A 19505-nucleotide genomic window follows, 5' to 3' on the forward strand; every position below is an offset into this window, starting at 1 on the left:
CCAGCCCATTTTGTTTTGCTTTTTGGGTCACACCCAGCGATGCACAGGGGTTACTCCTGGCTCATGCACTCAGGAATTATTCCTGGCAGTGCTCAGGGACCATATGGGACGCTGGGAATCGAACCCGGGTTGGCCGCATGCAAGGCAAATGCCCTACCTGCTGTGCTATCACTCCAATGCTGTTGATTCTCAACCTCAGGCTGGCATGTCAGTGCTGAGGCCTAAGGAGATGCTGCAGTCCCACTCCTCCAGGGTTGTTCCCGCCAGCACTCAAGGGACCACGTGGTGCAGGCCAGGCATGTTCTATCCCTTTGTCTCTATGTATTTTGTTGGCTTAGTTTTTTTTGGGGGGGGGCACAGCTGGTTGTGCTCAGGGCTCACTCCTGTTTTGCACTTAGGAACTACTGTTGGTGGTGCTTGGGGACCCTATGGATGCTGGGGATAGAACCCAGGTTGGCCATGTGCAAGGCAAACGCCCTCCTGACTGTACCATGTCTCTGCCCTCTCTGTTTACCTATATACCACATGTGTATCCACATGTGACCATGCCACACATACAACACCACATATAAATTTGCGTATGTCCACACTCTGGATGGAGCGATAGCACAGCGGGTAGGGCGTCTGCCTTGCATGCAGCCAACATGGCCGACCCGAGTTCGATTCCTCCGCCCCTCTCGGAGAGCCCGGCAAGCTACCGAGAGTATTCGATATGCCAGACACAGTAACAACAAAGTCTCCAATGGAGATGTTACTGGGCCCGCTCGAGCAAATGTCCACACTCTGTATACAGATACCCAGTTGGTGTCAGGGTGCCCTGTGAGAAGGCAGAAGTTTCCTGTGGTAGATTGCCCAGAGACTCCGTGAGGAAAGCCTGTCACTGGAGCAGCATCTCTGACCAAAGGGACAGGGACACGAAGGGGGGCTGGTCTCCTCTGCTGCCTCCTCTCACTCTGCCCCAAACTCAGTCACAGGGAGATCCAAGGAGATCCAGAAACTCAGGAACCCTGAGTGTCTGCCATCTTGTCAGCTAAACTCAGGGACCTGACACCTGGGTATATGGGAAGTCCCCATGTAGTTGCGGCGGGTGCATTCCTAGAAGCCTTCCTGGAAGGGAGGGCTGAGGATAGTCCCTCAGCAGGAAATGCGGAAACAAGGGAGATGAGTCAGCAGGCCAAGAGATGATCCTGGGGGGATAAGGAAGAGAGAGAACCCAGGGGCTGGGGTGTGGGGGCCATCTCAGAAACTCACTCAGGAAGTCAGTCTCCCCTGGCTCTGTGCTCAGGAGTAATCCCTGGTGGTACCTGGAAGTGGGTCTGCTGCATGTCTGTACTCTCTCTCCCTTGCCAGCCAGTTCCTTTTCCTGCCCTCGGCTATAGGTCCCGGAGCTTGGACTCCATGTTCCAAGTCCCGCCCCTCCCCAAGCTCCACCTTGCAGGGCATGGGTGCCTTGGGGGGGCCTTTAGGGAGGAGGGGGTCCAATTCTGATCACTGGGGTCTGGAGCTGGGGGGGGGTCACACTCAGACGCTCTGGACCAGGGAATTTAAACCGTCAAAGAGCAACCTGGAACCAGCGTGACCCAGAGAAATCCCCCTGGGTCTGCAGAAATCTCTGAAAGGAGCATAGCCCCCAAAGTAGAGAGAGTATGGGGAAAATTGTCTGCCATAGAGGCAAGGGAAGGGCTGGGATGGTGGGGGAGGAATACTTGAGACATTGGTGGTGGAGAATGTGCACTGGTGGAGGGATGGGTGTTGATCATTGTATGAAACTCCAACATGAAAGCTTTGTAACTGTATCTCACAGTGATTCAATAAAAAAAAAAAAAGAAAGTAAGTAAAGAAAAAAGAAAGAAAGAAGAATAGCCTGGAAACACCACTTTTATTTTTGGGCCACACCTGGTCATGCTCAGGAATCATTTCTGGTGGGCTTGGAGGACCATATGGGATGCCAGGGATTGAACCCAGGTCAGCCGTGTGCAAGGTGTGCCCTACACACTGTCCTATTGCCCCAGCCCTAGGTGGAGGTAGTCTTATATAGAGCTAGCCTGTTTTTGGAGTTGGGGCCATCCTAGTGATGATCAGGGCTCTTACCCTATCTACAGGGATCACTCCTGGCAGTGCTCTGGGGACCACATGGGATTTTGGAGAGAGAACCTGGGTCAGATGCATGCAAGGCAAACACCCTCCCTACTGTACTATTGCTCCAGCCCCCTGCAGAGCTGTCTTTTTTTTAATATATATTTTTTCTTTCTGGGTCATACTTGGTGATGCCCAGGGTTTACACTCCCCAATGTGCCATCACTCTGCCCCCTAGAGATGTCTTAAGGAGGAGGGGGACCAGAGATGACATCTGGGAATGGGAAGACAATGGAAGGCACATGGAAGGAGGAGAGGAGAAAGTACAGGAAGAGGAGGAAGAAGACGAGGAGGAGAAGGAAGGGGAAGGGGAGGAGGAGGAGGTGGCGGCAGTGGTAGCTCTGGTAGAGAAAATGACCTACTAGTTGGAGGAAAGGTCTGGAACAGCAGCAATGAGCAGGGAGGGGAGGAGGAACATTCGCCTTTAACCTGGTTACTTCTAGACTCAATAGAACAATAGAGAGAGGAGATATGGGGGGGGAGGATCCTGACTCTCAAAGCCCTGGGTGGCAGGAAAAAGGTGTATGTTGAAGGGATCTCTGGAGAGAAGGGGAGCAGAGGAGTGAGGAAGCTGTAGCTGGCTGGAGAGACATCTCCCAGGGTGAGAGGCTGACGCCAGGGATTTTCTAGGCAACCCTATTTGTCTCTGTGCCCACTCCCCTGCCCGTGGGAAACTCAAGGCAATGTGGTTTCAGAGCTTTGGGGCAGAGCCTAAAACAGCAGAGGTGTAGAATGAATACCTGTGTATGGATGGATGGATGGATGGATGGACAGACAGATCAATGGATGGATAAACAGAAGGACAGATGAATGAGTGAATTGGATGAGTGGATGGACAGACAGGTGGACGGACAAATGTATGTATGAATGGATGGATAGATGGGTGGAAGAATGGATGGATTGATGGATGGGCGGATAGGATAGATAGATGGACAGATAGACGAATGGATGGATGAATGAACAGATGGATGGATGAATGGGTGAGTGGATGTATGTATGAGTGAGGAGTGAATGGATAGATGAATGATGGATGGACAGAGGGATGGACGGCTAGTTAAACCTTTCTCCCTGTTCTTTGAGTCCATGATTCTACAAATGCAGTATGCACCGAGGTCTACTTGGATAAGGGGTCATCCCCAAGCTTTTGCAAACTCCCCGCCCCTCCCCCTACCCAGGCAGACAAGTCTTTGAGGGCCCAGAGTTCACACCCCCCTTGGAGATCTGGGAACCAGTGGTAGACAGAGTAGTGATCCCCCCAAATAGCCACACTCTAATACCTGGAATCTGTGGTCACATGATTCACAGGGCAAATGTGAGTAAATGAAGGAACTGGAGATAGGCAGATGACACAGATGACCCATGTGGCCTGGGCCACACCCAGCGTGCCCAGGGGCTACTCTGTGTTCAGTGTGGGGGACCTTGTATCGCCAGGGCTCCTGCATGTACAGCTGGTGCTCCAGCCCTTTGAGGCCTCTCCCCTGCCCACATCCTTGAAAGGAAGATGAAGAGGGGTAGGACCAGGACAGGATACCTTGAGGGCAGAGTCTGTGTGATTCCAGGCCCAGAAATACAGGCAGCTGGAACAGCTGGGAGAAAAAAGCCAATTTGGGAGGGGGAAAACAGAGTTGGGTCCTCTCACCTGTCAGCTGAGTTTCTGAGCCTTCTGCCTCCTGGACTGAGAGCCTTGATGTTTGTCAATGTAGTCATCTAAGCAGGAAATCCAATGCATTGGGGACTCCACCTTTTTTTCTTTTAGCTTTTTGGGTCATACCCAGTGATGCTCAGCAGGGGTTACTCCTGACTCTGCACTCAGGAATTACTCCCGGTGGTGCTCAGGGGACCATATGGGATGCCGAGGAATTGAACCTGGGTCGGCCAGGTGCAAGGCAAATGCCCTACTTGCTGTACTATCGCTCCAGCCCCCTTTTCTTTTCTTTTTGGGTCACACTCAGCAATGCTCCAGGTTACTCCTGCTCTGCACCAGGAATCACTCCTGGTGGTGCTATGGAATGCTGGGGATCAAACCTGGGTCAGCCGTTTTCAAAGCAAACACCTTCCCAGGTATACTATCGCTTCCTCCCAACTTTGTTTTATTGGAGGGGGGATGGATTCTGGGTCATACCTGGCTCTGTGCTCAGAAATCACTTCTGGCAGGGCATGGGGGAATCTTATGGGGAATGAGGGCTTGAACCCTGGTCAGCCATGTACAAGGCCAGCACCTTAGCCACTGTACTCTCTCTCCAGCCTCCTGGAGACTTGCTTTACTTTATTTTTTCTCTTTTTGTGTCACATCCGGCGATGCACAGGGGTTACTCCTGGCTCTACACTCAGGAATTACTCCTGGTGGTGTTCAGGGGACCATATGGGGTACTGGGAATCGAACCTGGATCGGCCACATGTAAGACAAATGACCTACCCGTTGTGCTATCACTCCAGCCCTTAATCTACTTTTGTTTTGTGATCACTTAGCAGTTTTCAGGGCTGACTCATGGCTCTGTGCTCAGGAATCACTTCTACTGGGCTTGGGGGACTGAATAGGGGGTCCAGGGATTGAGCCCAGGTTGGCTGTGTGCAAGGCAGGTGCTCTCTGCTCACCGCACTCTCTCTCTGACCCAGAGACGCCATCCTGCTCTCCACATCTAGATGGCCTTTTTCCTTTCCTTTTTCTTTGGCTTCTGTGCCACAGTCAGTGGTGCTCAAGGGACCAAATAGCGCTGGGGATCGAGCCTGGGGCTCCCACAAGCAAAGCATGTGCAAAACCCTTTGAACCTCTGCCCAGCCAGTTTGATGTCTGGAACCATGTGGTTCCCCAAGTGCCACAGGGAGCAGCCCAGAAGGCACTGAGCACTACCAGGTATGGCCCTCAGACCCATACATTAACTTGCTGCCACTAAGAGCTGAGCCCTGGAGCACTGTTTGTGGTCATCCTGCCCATCCACCCTAATCCTGAACTAGGAGATAGTGGAAGGGCTGGAGTGTTCCCTCAGCCCTGGGCTCTATCCTCAGTGTGGCAAGAGCCCATGTCACACAATCCCAGCATGGCCGAGCAGAGTGCCACTGGGCCTGTGCAGTACCACAGGACAATCTGTTAGGCTAGCACTACTGAGGGTTACCGCAGTAAGTGACTTCCACACCTCCCCACTAAGCCCCCCATGATCCAAATGCTAATTCCAAGAGTTCAACACTAATAACCAGCATAATAGCAGCCAACACCTGTGAAGCGCCCAGGCAGGAACTGCCAATCAATGTGAATTACAATAAACAATGTAGAAAACAATATATATATTTTTCTTTTTTTGGGTCACACCTGGCGACGCACAGGGGTTACTCCTGGCTCTGCACTCAGGAATTACTCCTGGCGGTGCTCAGGGAACATAAGAGATGCTGGGAATCAAACCCAAGTTGGCTGCGTGCAAGGCAAACGCCCTACCCGCTGTGCTATCGCTCCAGCCCCCAAGAAAACAATGTTGATGAATCTTTCCTATAACTTTACAAGTTGGGTCCCCTTATAAATCTCATTTTACAGAGGAGGAAACAGAGGTTCAGAGAGCTTGAATAACTTGCTCAAGGTCACACAGCTAAGAAGGTGCAGAGCCACAATTCAAACTTAGACATTTTGGCCCTGGAATCAGCTGGGGCTGTTTCCCTTTCCCAACATAATCACAAGGCCCCCAATTCCTGGAAATGGGGTTCACTGACCCCTCACGCACCTCTCCCTTCCCAGCTACCACCCCCAATTGCTGCCCTCTGAGGCTGAGGCAATAACCTGGGGTGCCTCACCACAGACCTTCAGGCCCCCCCCAAACCAGCCCCCTAGCCCACATCTGCGCTGACCCTGCCTTGAGCTGCGTGAGCGCCTCCTCAACGCGGGGTTGGTTGTAGCGAACCATGTAGCTGTGCATGTCGGGGTAGTTGCTGCGGATGTTCTTCTCCGTGGACCCGTTGGGCACTGTCCCAAACTTCAGGGGTGGGTATTGCTCCTGGGGCCGCTGGAACTGGGGCAGAACAGGGGGGAATCAGGAGGGGGCCCCTCCCCTTGCCATCCACGGGCATCCATGCAGAGGATGTGTTCCATCCACCCAATTGCTCCATTCTGGGGAAGCCCACCAGGGGTGGATGCCCTGGCCCACAAGGATCTGCCAGTCAGCTGTGGAATTCACGTTTCTCCCCACCAGCCGCCAGGGACCTCAGTAGTTTTTTATTTATTTATCTATTTGTTTGGCTTTTTGGGTCACACCCAATGATGCTCAGGGGTGAGTCCTGGTTCTGCACTCAGGAATTACTCCTGGCAGTGCTCAGGGGACCCTATGGGATACCGAGGATCAAACCCGTGTTGGTTGCGTGCAAGGCAAATGCCCTTCCTGCTGTACTATCGCTCTGGTCCCCACCAGGTCTTTATTTTTATATTTTTGGCTTTTTGGGTAATAGCTGGTGATGGTCAGGGATTACTCCTGGCTCTTCACTCAAGAATTACTACTTCTGGTGGTGCTCAAGTACTGTATGAGATGTGGGTGATCAAACTTGTGTCGGCCTTGTGCGAAGCAAATACCCTCCCCGCTGTACTATTCCTCCGGTCTCCCAGCAGCTCTTTAGACACCTGTGCCCAGATGTGTATGCAGATACCCAGGTAGACATTATCAGGAGTAATTTTTTTTCTTTTGGATCACACCCAGAGATGCACAGGGGTTACTCCTGACTCATGCACTCAGGAATTACTCCTGGCGGTGCTCAGGGGACCATAGGGGATGCTGGAACTCGAACCTGGGTCGGCCACGTGAAAGGCAAACACCCTACCTGCTGTGCTATCGCTCCGGTCCTTCAGGAGAAATCCTGAACCATGATACACCCAGTGTGGCTCAATCATGGTGCACTTAGTACAGAGACCCCTGAACTGACTGCTGCACTCAGCCAGAGTTCAGGCCCCCCACTCCCCCACCCCCCAGCCATTATTCCTTCACGAGCTGGGTCCCAGGAGATTCCAAGGCTGCTAATACAGGTTGAGGGGCAGGGGTATGCATGATCCCTCCAGCAAGAGTTCCCCATTTTAGCAACAGATAGAGCCAGAGAGGTGTGTGCTGCTGTGGGGGCAAGTGCATACAAGATGGAAAGAAAAATTTGGTCAAAGCTTGTTCACCCTCATTATGTAAGACGCAAATATTTTTCTATGCTGTTTTGTCCCAATCCATTAAAAAAAGTAAATAAATAAATGCTTGCTGCAATCCAGAGAATTGGTTTCTCCTCCTGGCAAGCATTCGTGACACCCAATTAACCGTTTCCACCTCAGCATCCTTTCATCTGCTCCACAGATCACCAGTTCCAGAAAGAACCTTAGTGCAGGAGAAGGGAAGAACAGAGATGACGAGTGCAGGACTTTAGCACAATGAGAGAGAATGATTATTTGGAGGAGAAGTGTTGGAGGGTGTTGGTCCACACCCAGCTCTGCTCAGGGATCACTCCTGGTGGTGCTCAGAGAAACATAGGGTGTCGGGGCAAGAACCTAGGTCAGCTGATTGCTGGTAAGTACCTTCCCAGCTGTATTACCTCTCTCTGGCTCTGACAGAATGATTTTATGTTGATTAAACCTAGTAACATAGAACTTTGGGTCTGAATTTTGCATGTCGTGGTTTTAAATTTCATTCTGGGGTGGGGGTGGGGAAGATTTGCTGACTCATTTCTCTTGCATTTTCCAAGAGAATCAGTGTGCATTGGATTAGCAATTTCAAATATTAGTCCTTCATCCCAGTTTTTTGCCAAGTGCCAGTCTCAGGGGCAGGTTTAAATAGTTCCTGGAGTGACATACACCACCTTCTGCCACTATAGTCTGTTACACAGCCCTGAATCTCCTTCTGGGAAGATACCCCTGTTCCCCCAAGTTCAGCTATTTCCCGGCCTGTCCCAGCCACCCACACACCTTTCGATCACTGAGCCCAGACACCGTGTCCACATACTCCTCCTGGATCATGAAGGCGGCCAGGTTGGCTGTGTAGCTGGCGAGGAAGATGACGGCAAAGAAGGCCCACACCAGTACCATGATTTTGCTCGTGGTACCTCGCGGGTTCTCCACGGGCACCGAGTTATTGAACACCAGGGCCCAGAGCAGCCAGATGGATTTCCCGATGGTGAAGGTCGAGCCGCCAGGGCCTGCAGGGGGCCAGGAGGGGGACATGGAGCCCAGTTCTTGCCTGCTCAAGGCAGTTCCAGCTAGAACTACAATTCCCAGTTCTGTTCACCCGAGGTGGCAATAGAACTCTACCTCAGGGACTGATGGGAGTGTAGTTCTAGCCGCAGTCCCTGGGCTTCTAAGGGAAGGGCAGGGGACTCACGTTTGCCTGTGGCCAGGCTGCGGTTGTAGCCCACGGGGCTGAGGTACTCGAAGATGAAAACAGTGACAGCAACCACGGTGAGGCACATAACGAACATCATCACCCAAACGGCAGGGCTGTAGGGCTCTGGGGGAGAAGGGGGCATGCATGTGGTCCCGGCTCAGCCAAGCCAAGGGTTGGGGGTGCGGGGCACAGACAGAGCAAGGAGGCATGGCCCAGATCTGGCGCAGGGCTACTCTGCCCCTTTCACAGGACAGCCCATGGGAGACGGCCACCCAAATATGCCTCTCCTCTAGATGCATGGCGCCCCACACGCGGCCTGACAACAAGCGCCAGGCTCCCGTAGGAGTCGCCAGGTCAGCCCCACTCCCATCCTCTGCCCAGTCTCTGTTCCCTCACCTCCTTTCTCCCTATCCAGCTCAGGCCTTGCCCTCTCCCCGGGGCCGGCTCCCTCCCAAACTGCCCATCATAGCTCCTAGCAGTCTCGAGGACAGGGCTTCTCCCGCTCAGCCGGGCTCCTGTCCTCCTCCTCAGCTTGATCCCTCTCAGCAGAGACCAAAGAGGTAGCATAGGGGTTAAGGCACTTGCCTTGCACCCCAGTTCAATCCCTGGCACCACAAATGGTCCCCAGACCACTGTTGGGAGTGACCTTCAGCACAAAGCCAGGAGCATCCCTGGGGACCACTAGGTGTAGCCCAATCCCACTCTCCTAAAGGGTGGGGGGGGGGTTATACCTGGCTGTGTACAGGGCTTACTGTTCACTCTTTGCTCAGGGATTACTCTTAGTAGTGCACTACTACTCCTGGTAGTGCAATACTCTCTACCATATGGGGCACCAGGGATCAAACCTGGGTCAGCTATATGCAAGGCAAATGTCCTGCTCATGTACTATCTCTCTGCCCCCCAAAACCCAGCTTTTCTACTGAGATATGCCCCCCAACTCTGACCCTCCCAGTCTTCACCTGCACCCATCTCTAACCCACCCCCTCCTCCAGTCTTACAGACCCGGTATGTTTCTTTGGTTTGGGGGCCACACCTGGCTGTGTTTAGGGATCACTCCTGGGTGGTGCTCAGGAGAACATCTGAGGTGCCAGGGACTGGACCAGGTTTGTCACATGCCAGGTAAGCACCTCACCATCTGTACTTTCTCTCTGGCCCTAGACCGCATCTATTCCACAAACACCCCAGACATCTCTCACGTTAAGGCTGCTGTCTTTGCTGTTCCAAGTTCACACAGAGCTGGGGTATATCAGCAGAGGCCCCACCCACCAACCTCGCCTCCTCACCACTACTTCTCTATTAATTTCCTTTAAAAAAATTGTGGGGCCACACTGAGCAGTGCTCAGGGGTTACTCCTGGATCTACACTCAGGAATCACTCCTGGCAGTGCTTGAGTGCTTGGGGGGACCCTATGTGTTGCTGGGGATCGAACCTAGGTTTGATCCAAATGCCCTCCCCACTGTGCTATTGCGCCGGCCCTCCGCCTTTACTTCTGAGTCCTGATGAGGCCCACTTGATTTCTGTCCCCACAGAACAGGGAGGTCTGGGAGCTGCATTGTGGGTGGATGAGCCAGTTCCTGTTACTATCCATCCCCAATCTCATCCTAATGGAATCTAAGTTTGTGTTTGGTGGTGTAGGGGATGGAGCGCGGGGCTGCAGCTCCCATCCCAGCCCTTGCATCCATAATTATTTATGGCTAGGGAAAGGCGGGATGTTGTAGGGCCCACTCTGGGGGATCCTTCTGTGAAGACCAAACCTGTTAGCATGCTGAGCACCAGAAGTTTTCTACGATTCAGACTTGCTTAGCTACACAGTAAAATCGCGTTTGGTGGGGGAAACGAAGTCTCCCGTTTTGCAGACTGGGAAACAGACCGGGAAGGGATGTCCCCTCACCAAGACCAGCCCACAGGTCCAGGCCATGCTAGGGAAGGAGCTCCGGTTTTCTGACCCCAGGGCCCTGGAGGTCTGCCTGAGGACAGCGGTTCCCTGCCTTGGCAACCCAGGCTCAGCTCACCGAGGAAGGCCGAGGGTGACACGGTGCCGTTGCTGCGTGCCACCATCACACTGATGCCGGTCTCCACGAAGGGTACGGAGAAGTCTACGATCTCCGACCGTTCCTCATTGATGGTGAGGGAGCCGATGGCCATGTCGGCGCGCTGGTAGAACACCTGTGTGAGGGCGAGGGACAGGTAAGGGCACCGCGCGGAGCCCGGGCACACACAGGAGGAGGGGGACAGGACCGCAGGACACAAGTGGGAGAGCCGAGCAAGGCCCGTGCAGATGAGAACTGGGGAACAGGAATAGGAAGAGTTGGGGGGGGGTCTCAACCCTGAATCCAGCTACCCTAACTCCAATCCTCAGAAGCTTTGCGCCCCGGGGGGCCCGCCCCTCCTAGTCCCACCTCCTCTGTCCCCGCCCCTCCAGACCCAGGCCTTCTTCCAGCACTTTCCAAGAGCCCCACCCGCTAGGACCTGGGGGAAGGGGGGGTCCAACACCCTGCCACACCCTCTGCCCCTCCCCTAACGCGCCAGGCCTTGGCATAATCCTGCCCCTAGGCCCCGCCCTTCCACATAAGACCCGCCTTGCAACTAGAGGCTCCGCTCCTCCCATCAGGGCACACCCCGCTCCAGGGCCCCGCCCGGCCCCGCCCCTCCCCAGGGCCGGCTCCCGCCCCTCCCCCGAACTCGTCCCCAGGCCCCTGCCCCAGCCTGTGCGGCTCCTGGTCTGGCCTGGCCTAACCTCCCCGATCATGCCGTTCCAGACACCGTCGATCTTCTTCCCGTGCTTCCCGTTGGTGACCAGGTAGAGGTCATAGCTGAAGCCGATGGTGTGCGCCAGCCGTTTCAGAATGTCGATGCAGAAGCCCTTGCAGCACCGCTTCTCTGGGCGGGGGGCATCTGGCGGGGGGCTGCGGGGAGTAGGGCAGTTTGGAGACACTGGGGGTGCCCCCGCCTTGGGCTCTCCCCAAAAATGACTGTGTGGTTGCTACTGAAATTTTGGTGAGCACTTTCTGGGGAAACTGAGGCTCGGAGGCTGGTTCTGGACACCAAGCGAGACAGCTCTCCGGGCTCCCAAGGAAGCAGCAGCCGGGACTACCGGCCTGCAGGGAGAGGGGGTTTGAAGCTGAAACTCCTGGGTCCCTGGCTGTCACCTGTGGGTGCGGTTGAGCTGGCTGCGGCAGGGAACAGAGTCCCGGATGCAAGTGCCACTGATGGGATCGGCGGGCTCCACGATGACAAAGGGCCGCTCCTCTAGTGTGGCCACCATGAGGTGCTGCGTGTCGTCCACCGGCTGCAAGAAGCGGCCGTAGCGGGACCACAGCGGGTACTTGAGGCGGAGGGTCTGCTGCTCCCAGCTGCCCACCTTGTCCAAGAGAAGGGAATTCCGGCTCTCTGGGGGCACCTTCCAGCGAGCCCTTCAGGCCCCACCTTTCTCAGAGCTGGTGCTGCAAGCTTCTCCCTCAGACCCAGGAGTCAAGGTATCTCCACCACCCCAAAGGGCCCAGATGCCCCTTCGGATCCAGGGGCCTAGGTCTTCTTCCCCCAGCACTTAAGTAAGGGTCTGGGCTCCTCAGTTCCCCTGCAGAGCCGTCGAGGGGCGCTGAGGATGTGGGCCTGGGGGGGGGGGTGGCTTGCTCAGGGCTGGGGCGGGGGCGGGGATGGGGAGGTAGGAGGTAGGTCCTCCCAAGGGCAAGGTAAGTGGGTGTGGCCAGAGGTGGGCCCTCTCCCACGGGTCAGAAGGTGGAGCTAGGAGGTGGGCCTTCTCAGGGTCCTGGCCAGTGGTCAGCATCTTCTTGGAGGTGGGCCGTGAGGTGGGCCCTCCCCTGGGAGCAGGGCTGGGACTCACCACCTCCCATGTCCTGTCTCTGGTTAAGGAGATGACCACTAGCGAGGGGTTCACCAGAAAGCCGTCCTCGTTAAAGGAGTAATCCCGGTTATCCCAAGTGATGTTCATGAAGTACCTGTTCAGGAGGAGGGAGGGGATGTGTGGGACAAAGTGGAGACATTCTCGTCAGTACTGACCACCTCCCCCACCCCTTTCTCAGCTGGAACCCCTCTGCCATGACCAGAAAGCCCAAATATAATTTTTTTTAACTTTTTGGGTCACACCCGGCAATGCTCAGGGGTTACTCCTGGCTCATGCACTCAGGAATCACTCCTGGCAGTGCTCGGGGACCATATGGGATGCTGGGAATCAAACCTGGGTAGGCCGCATGCAAGGCGAACACCCTACCTACTGTGCTATCACTCCAGCCCCCCAAATATAATTCTTTCCTTCCCTTTCCTCCTCCTCCATTCCATCTTCTTGGCTCCCCTAAGCCAAGAACCCAACACCCCCTACCACTGTGGTTGGAGACTCTATGTTCTGGCCTGCCAGATTCTGCACCCATCTCTTATCACTTCCCACTCACCAATGCTGTGCCCTCCCCAAGTCCCTTTCCTGCCCCACCAACACTGAAAGTAGTTGGTTTGATCTATCTTGAGGCCTTTGCAGATTTTCTTCTTTCTGCCTGGAAAAATGTTTTCTGGTCCCTCAGCTAGATCACTTGGTACATCTCCATGTCTCATCTGGAGGGGGGTTGCCTGGGGAGAAGCCCCAGGGAGTCTCAGGACTCTGGGCTTTCTTGGGGATAGGGCGCTAGATGCAGTGTGGGCCTCCTATTTCCTGGCCCTGGGTCAGGTTCTTTTGTTTTTGTTGTTTTCTTTTTCTTTTTGGGTCACACCTGCAGATGCACAGGGGTCACTCCTGGCTCTACATTCAGGAATTACCCCTGGCGGTGCTCAGAGGACCTTATGGGATGCTGGGAATCGAACCTGGGTTGGCCACGTGCAAGGCAAACGCCCTACGTACTGTGCTATCACTCCAGCCCCCATGGGTCAGGTTCTTAGCTGTGCCCTCACTCTCCTCCTCCTGTGGGCATTTAGCCCCCAAGCTCTATCCTTCCTGGCCCTGGGATCTCTGTCCACTCCCTCCCCACAGTGCTCCCAAACCTCCACATTCTAGCCTCCACCTTGCCTCCTGCACCCTAGTCCCTAACTCTCCTATGTTCATTAGCCTGGAGGCACTGCAACCCCACCCAACTGTTCACCTTTCCTCCCCACCAGGCCTCTGTGGTGCTACTCCCCTAGTCTGGAGTAGTCTCTGTTTCTTGGCAATTCTAGGCTGCTCTTAAAGTCAAGTCTAACCCCTGAATCTGGCCCAAGTAGCCTACAGGAGCAACACTCTATGTGAGTACCTCCCACCCCACTACTCCAGTCACACTAGCTTTGTTTGGGCCCAAGTCCTTGCTTTCCTCTCCCTTCTCTTCATGCAGATCTTTCAATAGTTGGCTCGGTCTTTTTCCATTTTTTTTTCTTCTTGGGTCACACCCAGCGATGCTCAGAGGTTTCTCCTAGCTCTGACCTCAGGAATTACTCCTGGCGGTGCTTGGGGGACCATATGGGATGCTGGGAACCAAACCCCAGTTGGCTGCGTGCAAGGCAAACGCTCTACCCACTGTGCTATCTCTCCAGCCCCTTCATCCGTGTATTTTATTTTTATTTTTTAAATTTTATTTATTTATTTTTTAACTCCCCGCCCCTGTCCATGATTTTTAATTTGGTTAGAGCTTAGGCCACACTCAGTGGTACCTGGGAACCATATTGTGCTAGGGATCTAACTTGGAGTTCCTGTAAGCAAAACCTGCACATCAGCCCTTTGAAGCAACTCCCAGACCTCTCTTTGTCCATTTTAGGGTTCCCAAGTTTCACATGCCTTTCCTGTGACTCCCATATACACCTAATCTAACACCCCAGGCATTTCTGATCACATCCCACTGTTTCATTTTTCCCCCAGAAATCTGCTGGTGTTTACTTTATGGGGGGGAGCACACTTGACTATTGCTCAGGGGTTACTCCTGGCTCTGCACTCAGGAATTAATCCTAGCAGTGCTCAGAGGACCACATGGGATGCCAGGGATAGAACCTGGATTGGCCATGTGCAAGGCTAGTGTCCTACCCACTGTTGCATCACTCCATCTCCTGGTGTTCACTTCTTTCTTGTCTGTTCACTAATTGCTTCTCTTATCAGGCTTTGTGAGAGAAGGGCTGTGTGCCCAACCCTCTGCAGCACTGCTCATCATAAAGCAGGCCCACAGTAAAGGGCTTTTCTGTAGATGGATGAATGGATGGATGGATGGTAGATGGATGAATGGTGGTGGAAGGATGGATGGTGAGTGTATGGTGTTTGGATGGATGGTGAATGGATGGGTGGGTGCATGGATGGTGGGTAGATGGATGGATGAAGAATGGATGGAGAGATGGATGGTGGATAGGTAAATAAACAAGTAGATGGATAGAGGAACGAACAGCCAAATGGCCAGGTGGATGGATGAATGTGTGGATAGAATAGTTGTTCGGTAGATAGATGTGTGGATAGGAGGGTGGTTGGGTAGACGGATGTTGGATAGATGGGTGATTGGGTGACTGGATGGGTGGGTAGATGGATGGATGGATGGAAGTATGGATGGATATGTAGGCAGATAATCCTTCCAGACTCAGCTTATTTTTTTTCTCCTCCTGGAAACCTCTGTACGCTGACTCATGACTTGCATAGCCTACTTTGAAAAACAGTTTGGGACCAAAGAAATTTCTCTCTTGGGAGGACTTGGCTATGAGATTTGGAGGGATGAGTGGTGGACAGGAAGAGCTGAAACTGTGAGCATCAGGAGACAGAAATACTAGGCTAGTGAAGGTAAGGCACAGAACTGAAGGTTGGCACAATAATACAGTAGGTAGAGTGTCTGCCTTGCACACAGCCAATCTGGTTCAATCTCTGACATCCCCTATGGTTCCCTGAGAACTGCCAGGAGTAATTGCTGAGAGAAGAGCCAAGAGTACACCTGAGCAACACTGGATGTGGCCCAACACCCCCCCACACCCCCCACACACCAAGTAAAAAGACAAGAACTGAATGGCTTCTGGGAGTAGCATGCGAGAGGATTGGGGAGAGAGAGCTCCCCACCACCACTCCCATTTGGCCTCAATTCATGGGATTTCTTTGGCTTTGGGGGGGTCACACCTGGTGATGCTCAGCGGTTACTCCTGGTTCTGCATTCAGGAATTACTCCTGGCGGTGCTTGGGGGACCATATGGAATGCTGGGGATCAAACCTGGGTCAGCCGTTTGCAAGGCAAACACCCTCCCCACTGTACTATTGCTCCAGCCCCTGGCCTCAATTCTTTTTTACGGGGGGGAGTCACACCCGGCAGATGCACAGGGGTTACTCCTGCCTCTGTACTCAGGAATTACTCCTGGCGATTCTCAGGGGACCATATGGAATGTTGGGAGTCGAACCCTGGACCCCAGCCGCATGCAAGGCAAATGCCCTACCCTCTGTGCTATCACTCCAGCCCCTGGCCTCAATTCTTGATGTCTGTTTCTAGGTGTGTTTACCTTTCTAACAACCCCCCCCCCCCCCTTTTCCTTGAGGAAGTCTAACTGAGACTGTGCTTCTTGCAAACCAAATATCCTGTCCTCCTGTTGTAGACAGAGCCCTCCTGGGGTGCCCTCGTGCCAGCTGCCTCCATTCTTGCAAGGAGCACGCTGTGCTGGCCTTATCTTCATCCCTGTTGCCACCCCTATGGGACCCCGCATTCTCTGAAAGGAACTCTGTGGTCTTATTCATCTCCGTATGCCCAGGGCCCAGCAGGACCCCTTGCTCCTAGCAGGCGCTCACGAAGTATTTATGAACCAGGCTGCTTTCATATCCTTGCATGCCCAGATACTGATTTCCTACCCACACCTATTTCTCATTTCTCCTCCCTGGGTCTGCTTGCCCACTCAATACCTCTTCTACAGCTCAATTCATCTTTTTAGGACTCAAGACCCTTCCTTCCTCCCTTCTGTCCCCAAAGTCATCCATGTCTCTGTCTCCAGTGAAGTGGAGAGGGGGCTTTGCATCAAACCCCGTACTTCCTTCTCCCTTCCTTCTCTTCCTTCCTTCCTTCCTTCCTTCCTTCCTTCCTTCCTTCCTCCCTCCCTCCCTCCCTCCCTCCCTTCCTTCCTTCTTTCCTTCCTTCATTCCTCCCTTCTTTCTTCTCTCTCTCTCTCTCTCTCTCTCGCTCTCTCTCTCTCTCTCTGCTGTTTGGGTCCCAACCGGTGATGCTCAGAGATTACTTCTGGTTCTGCACTCAGGAATTACTCCTGGCAGTGCTCAGGGACTATATGGGATGCTAGGATTGAACCTGGGTCGGTCACATGCAAGGCCACCCTATCCACTATACTATTGCTCCAACATCTCTCTTTTTTTTGTTTTTCTTTTTGTTTGTTTGTTTGTTTTTTTGGGGGGGTCACTTTTTCCCTTTGTGGTACATAAACATTAGGGACACATCCATTTTTATGCTGTTACAGTTTGTAGTGCTAGGGGTTGAACCCAGGGACTTACACATTAAATGGGAAAGAAAAACATTAAATGGGGGGGGGGGCGGGGAATCTGCATCTTAAAATCACAAATGACAGGAAAACTCACTCTATCTTTAAGTGTTGCTACCAACTTTCCAGATAGAAGACCCAGTTAGGTCCATTTTGTATTATTTGGGAGAGGAGGGATTGGACCATACCCAGCAGTGCACAGGGATCACTCCTGGCAGTGCTTGGGGGACACTAGGTGATGGCAGGAATTGAATCCGTCTGAGAAGCATGCGAGGCAAGCGCCTTGCTAGCTATACTATTGCTTTAGCCTTATGGGCCCATTTTACAGAAAGGGAAGTTGACAGGAGGTTGGAAAGATCCCTTTGGGTCCGTGGCTATTCGGTCCCACTCACCTATGGAGGCTTTCCCCTCGGTGCGTGCGGTTCTGGGCGCGACAGTCGTGGCCGAGCTCGGGCAGGAAGCCATAATCACGCAGCAGAGCCTGGGCCCCTCTGGCCACCACGGCCACACCAGCGGCCACACGTCGGGCCAGATCATCGCGCCATCCTGCTGAGCGCACGGCGAAGAGGCCAGCGGGGAGCGGGGCACCTCCAGGCAGCAGAAGGGGCTCCCCGGGGGCGCCTGAGCCCCCGCCTCCAGCCAGCTGGGGGCCCACCATGAACCAGACGTAGCCGGGCCCGGTGAGGCCGGCCTCCTCTGCTGCCCGGAACACCGGCTCGGCCTCCTCCCGGGCGCAGAAGAGCAGGCGGATCTGAGCGCTGACGCTGCGCAGCTGGGCACCCAGCACGGCCTCGCCAGCTCCCGGGTCCAGCGTCAGCGCCCCGCGATGCTCCCAGCCCACCAGGCTGCCGTCCGTCAGCACCTCGATGTAAGACAGAAAGGCCCGGTGGCCGGGGGCACGGGTGGTCACTGCGACGAATGACGTCCAGTCGTACTCCTCCAGCACCTCGAAGATCACCTGAAGCTGTTGCTCGGTAGAGGAGCCCAACTGCAGGAAGGTGGAGCCCTTCTCCTGTGGGGGGCGGGGGGCGTCAGGCTCTCCGCACCACCCAATTCCGGACCTGAAGCCCTGGCGCCAGCGGTCGAAGGGTCCCCATCTCCCGGCCCCAAGCACCTCCAAACACAGGTCACAGCCCTCATATGGTGGAGCAAGGAGCTATTGCACCCCCTCCCCGAACCTTTTGGAGCTGGAGGTACAGGACCAGCTTGGAGGTCGATTCGGCCACATGACAGAGCTCCAGGCTCCCTGTGACAACACCCCCATCCCTGCCATTGCCCGGTCCTCTCTTCCCTCCCTGAGAGTAGAGCAGAGTCCCCCCCACCAAAGACAACGCTACCATTCTCGGGGACAACGGGAATCTCGAGCCCCGACTAGCTGATCGGACAGTCACCTCCCATCCGGGACACCGATTTGGAATTTTTATGAGCAAGAGACTACTTTCTCTGGGATCACGGAGACATGGAGAAGGTTTGGCTGTCACTTCCGCTAGGTCGCTTTCATCAGTAAGCGCCCCACCCCCATCCCCGGTTTCCGGAGAGGGAACTACGATTCCCAGCACCCACCGGGATGGACCATGTCTCCCAGTATGCAACGCGGCTGCAGCTGGCCCTGCACCTCCCAGCTGGGAGGATCTTTGTTGAAGTGAACTTTCCTGCTCTGGTTTCCCTCCTGCTTTCCTGTCCCCTGGCATCTCTTTCTTCTTTCCTGGACCACCTCTGCCTACAACAGAGTTCAAAATGGAGCAGTGCCCTAATTTGACTTCTTCGTCCTCTCTCGCTGGGGATCTCATCCAGATCCATGGCTGTGAATATTAACCTCGTTCTATCCAATATGGTAGCCACTAGTCACCCAGAACTATTCACATTTAAGTTCGTTGACTTAAAATGAACTCAAGTTCACCAACTGCCCTAACTCCATACATGTCAAGCACCCAGCAGACACTGAGGACTAGGAACTAGCATGTGGGACAGAGCAAATTTTTGGGCTATCTTCAGGGGAGAAGGCTCCATCATATCGTACTAGATATTTTCCTATCCTCGTGAATTCAGGCCAGACATCAGTGTCTCCTCTTCCCAGAGTCATATCGAAGTCAGCATAGCAAGATAGAATTTTCTTTATCTCCCTTCTCTCGAATGGGCTCCTTCAGGCCCCAATGCCTTTCTTTCCTATCAACATCATCCTTTCCACCTCTAGGCCCCCTCCAAGTCTTTTCGGTTTTGTCTTTAAGAGCCTCCACTCCTCACACCTCTCTATCACCTCTTCCTTGCCAAGAAAATGCACCAGCTTCCTAACTCCTCTTTGCTGATTCTTTTTGCATCTTTGAGTCCATTCTCTATTCAAGCAGCTGGAATGATCTTTACAAAATGCTAATTGACTGGTATTCCTTTTTTGGGGGAGGGCACACCAGCCAATTAGGAGTTACTCCTGACTCTGCACTCAGGAATCACTCTTGGTGGTGCTTGGGGGACCCTATGGGATGCTGGGAATCAAACCCAGGTTGAGTGCATGCAAGGCCAACACCCTCCCTGCTGTACTCATTTTGGCCCTAGTATTCCTCTTTGTTTGTAAAACACCACTTGATTCTACCTCAGATGAATCAAAGCCACCCACACTTGCAGGACCTGGTGCTCACT

The 19505-nt window shown here is 53.8% G+C and overlaps 1 protein-coding gene across 1 annotated transcript in view; it reads right to left on the bottom strand.

The window, feature by feature from the left end:
• GRIN2D (glutamate ionotropic receptor NMDA type subunit 2D) overlaps positions 1-19505 on the bottom strand; it is a 37514-nt gene that overhangs the window by 11712 nt on the left and 6297 nt on the right. Inside the window, 8 exon segments of the mRNA XM_056137141.1 lie at positions 5971-6131; positions 8048-8277; positions 8460-8585; positions 10475-10628; positions 11200-11368; positions 11612-11823; positions 12307-12421; positions 17264-17883. Of these exon segments, the coding sequence (XP_055993116.1) occupies positions 5971-6131; positions 8048-8277; positions 8460-8585; positions 10475-10628; positions 11200-11368; positions 11612-11823; positions 12307-12421; positions 17264-17883 (1787 nt within the window).

Source organism: Sorex fumeus, unplaced genomic scaffold (genome assembly GCF_029834395.1).
Source record: "Sorex fumeus unplaced genomic scaffold, SorFum_2.1 ptg000122l, whole genome shotgun sequence".
Lineage (NCBI taxonomy): Eukaryota > Metazoa > Chordata > Mammalia > Eulipotyphla > Soricidae > Sorex > Sorex fumeus.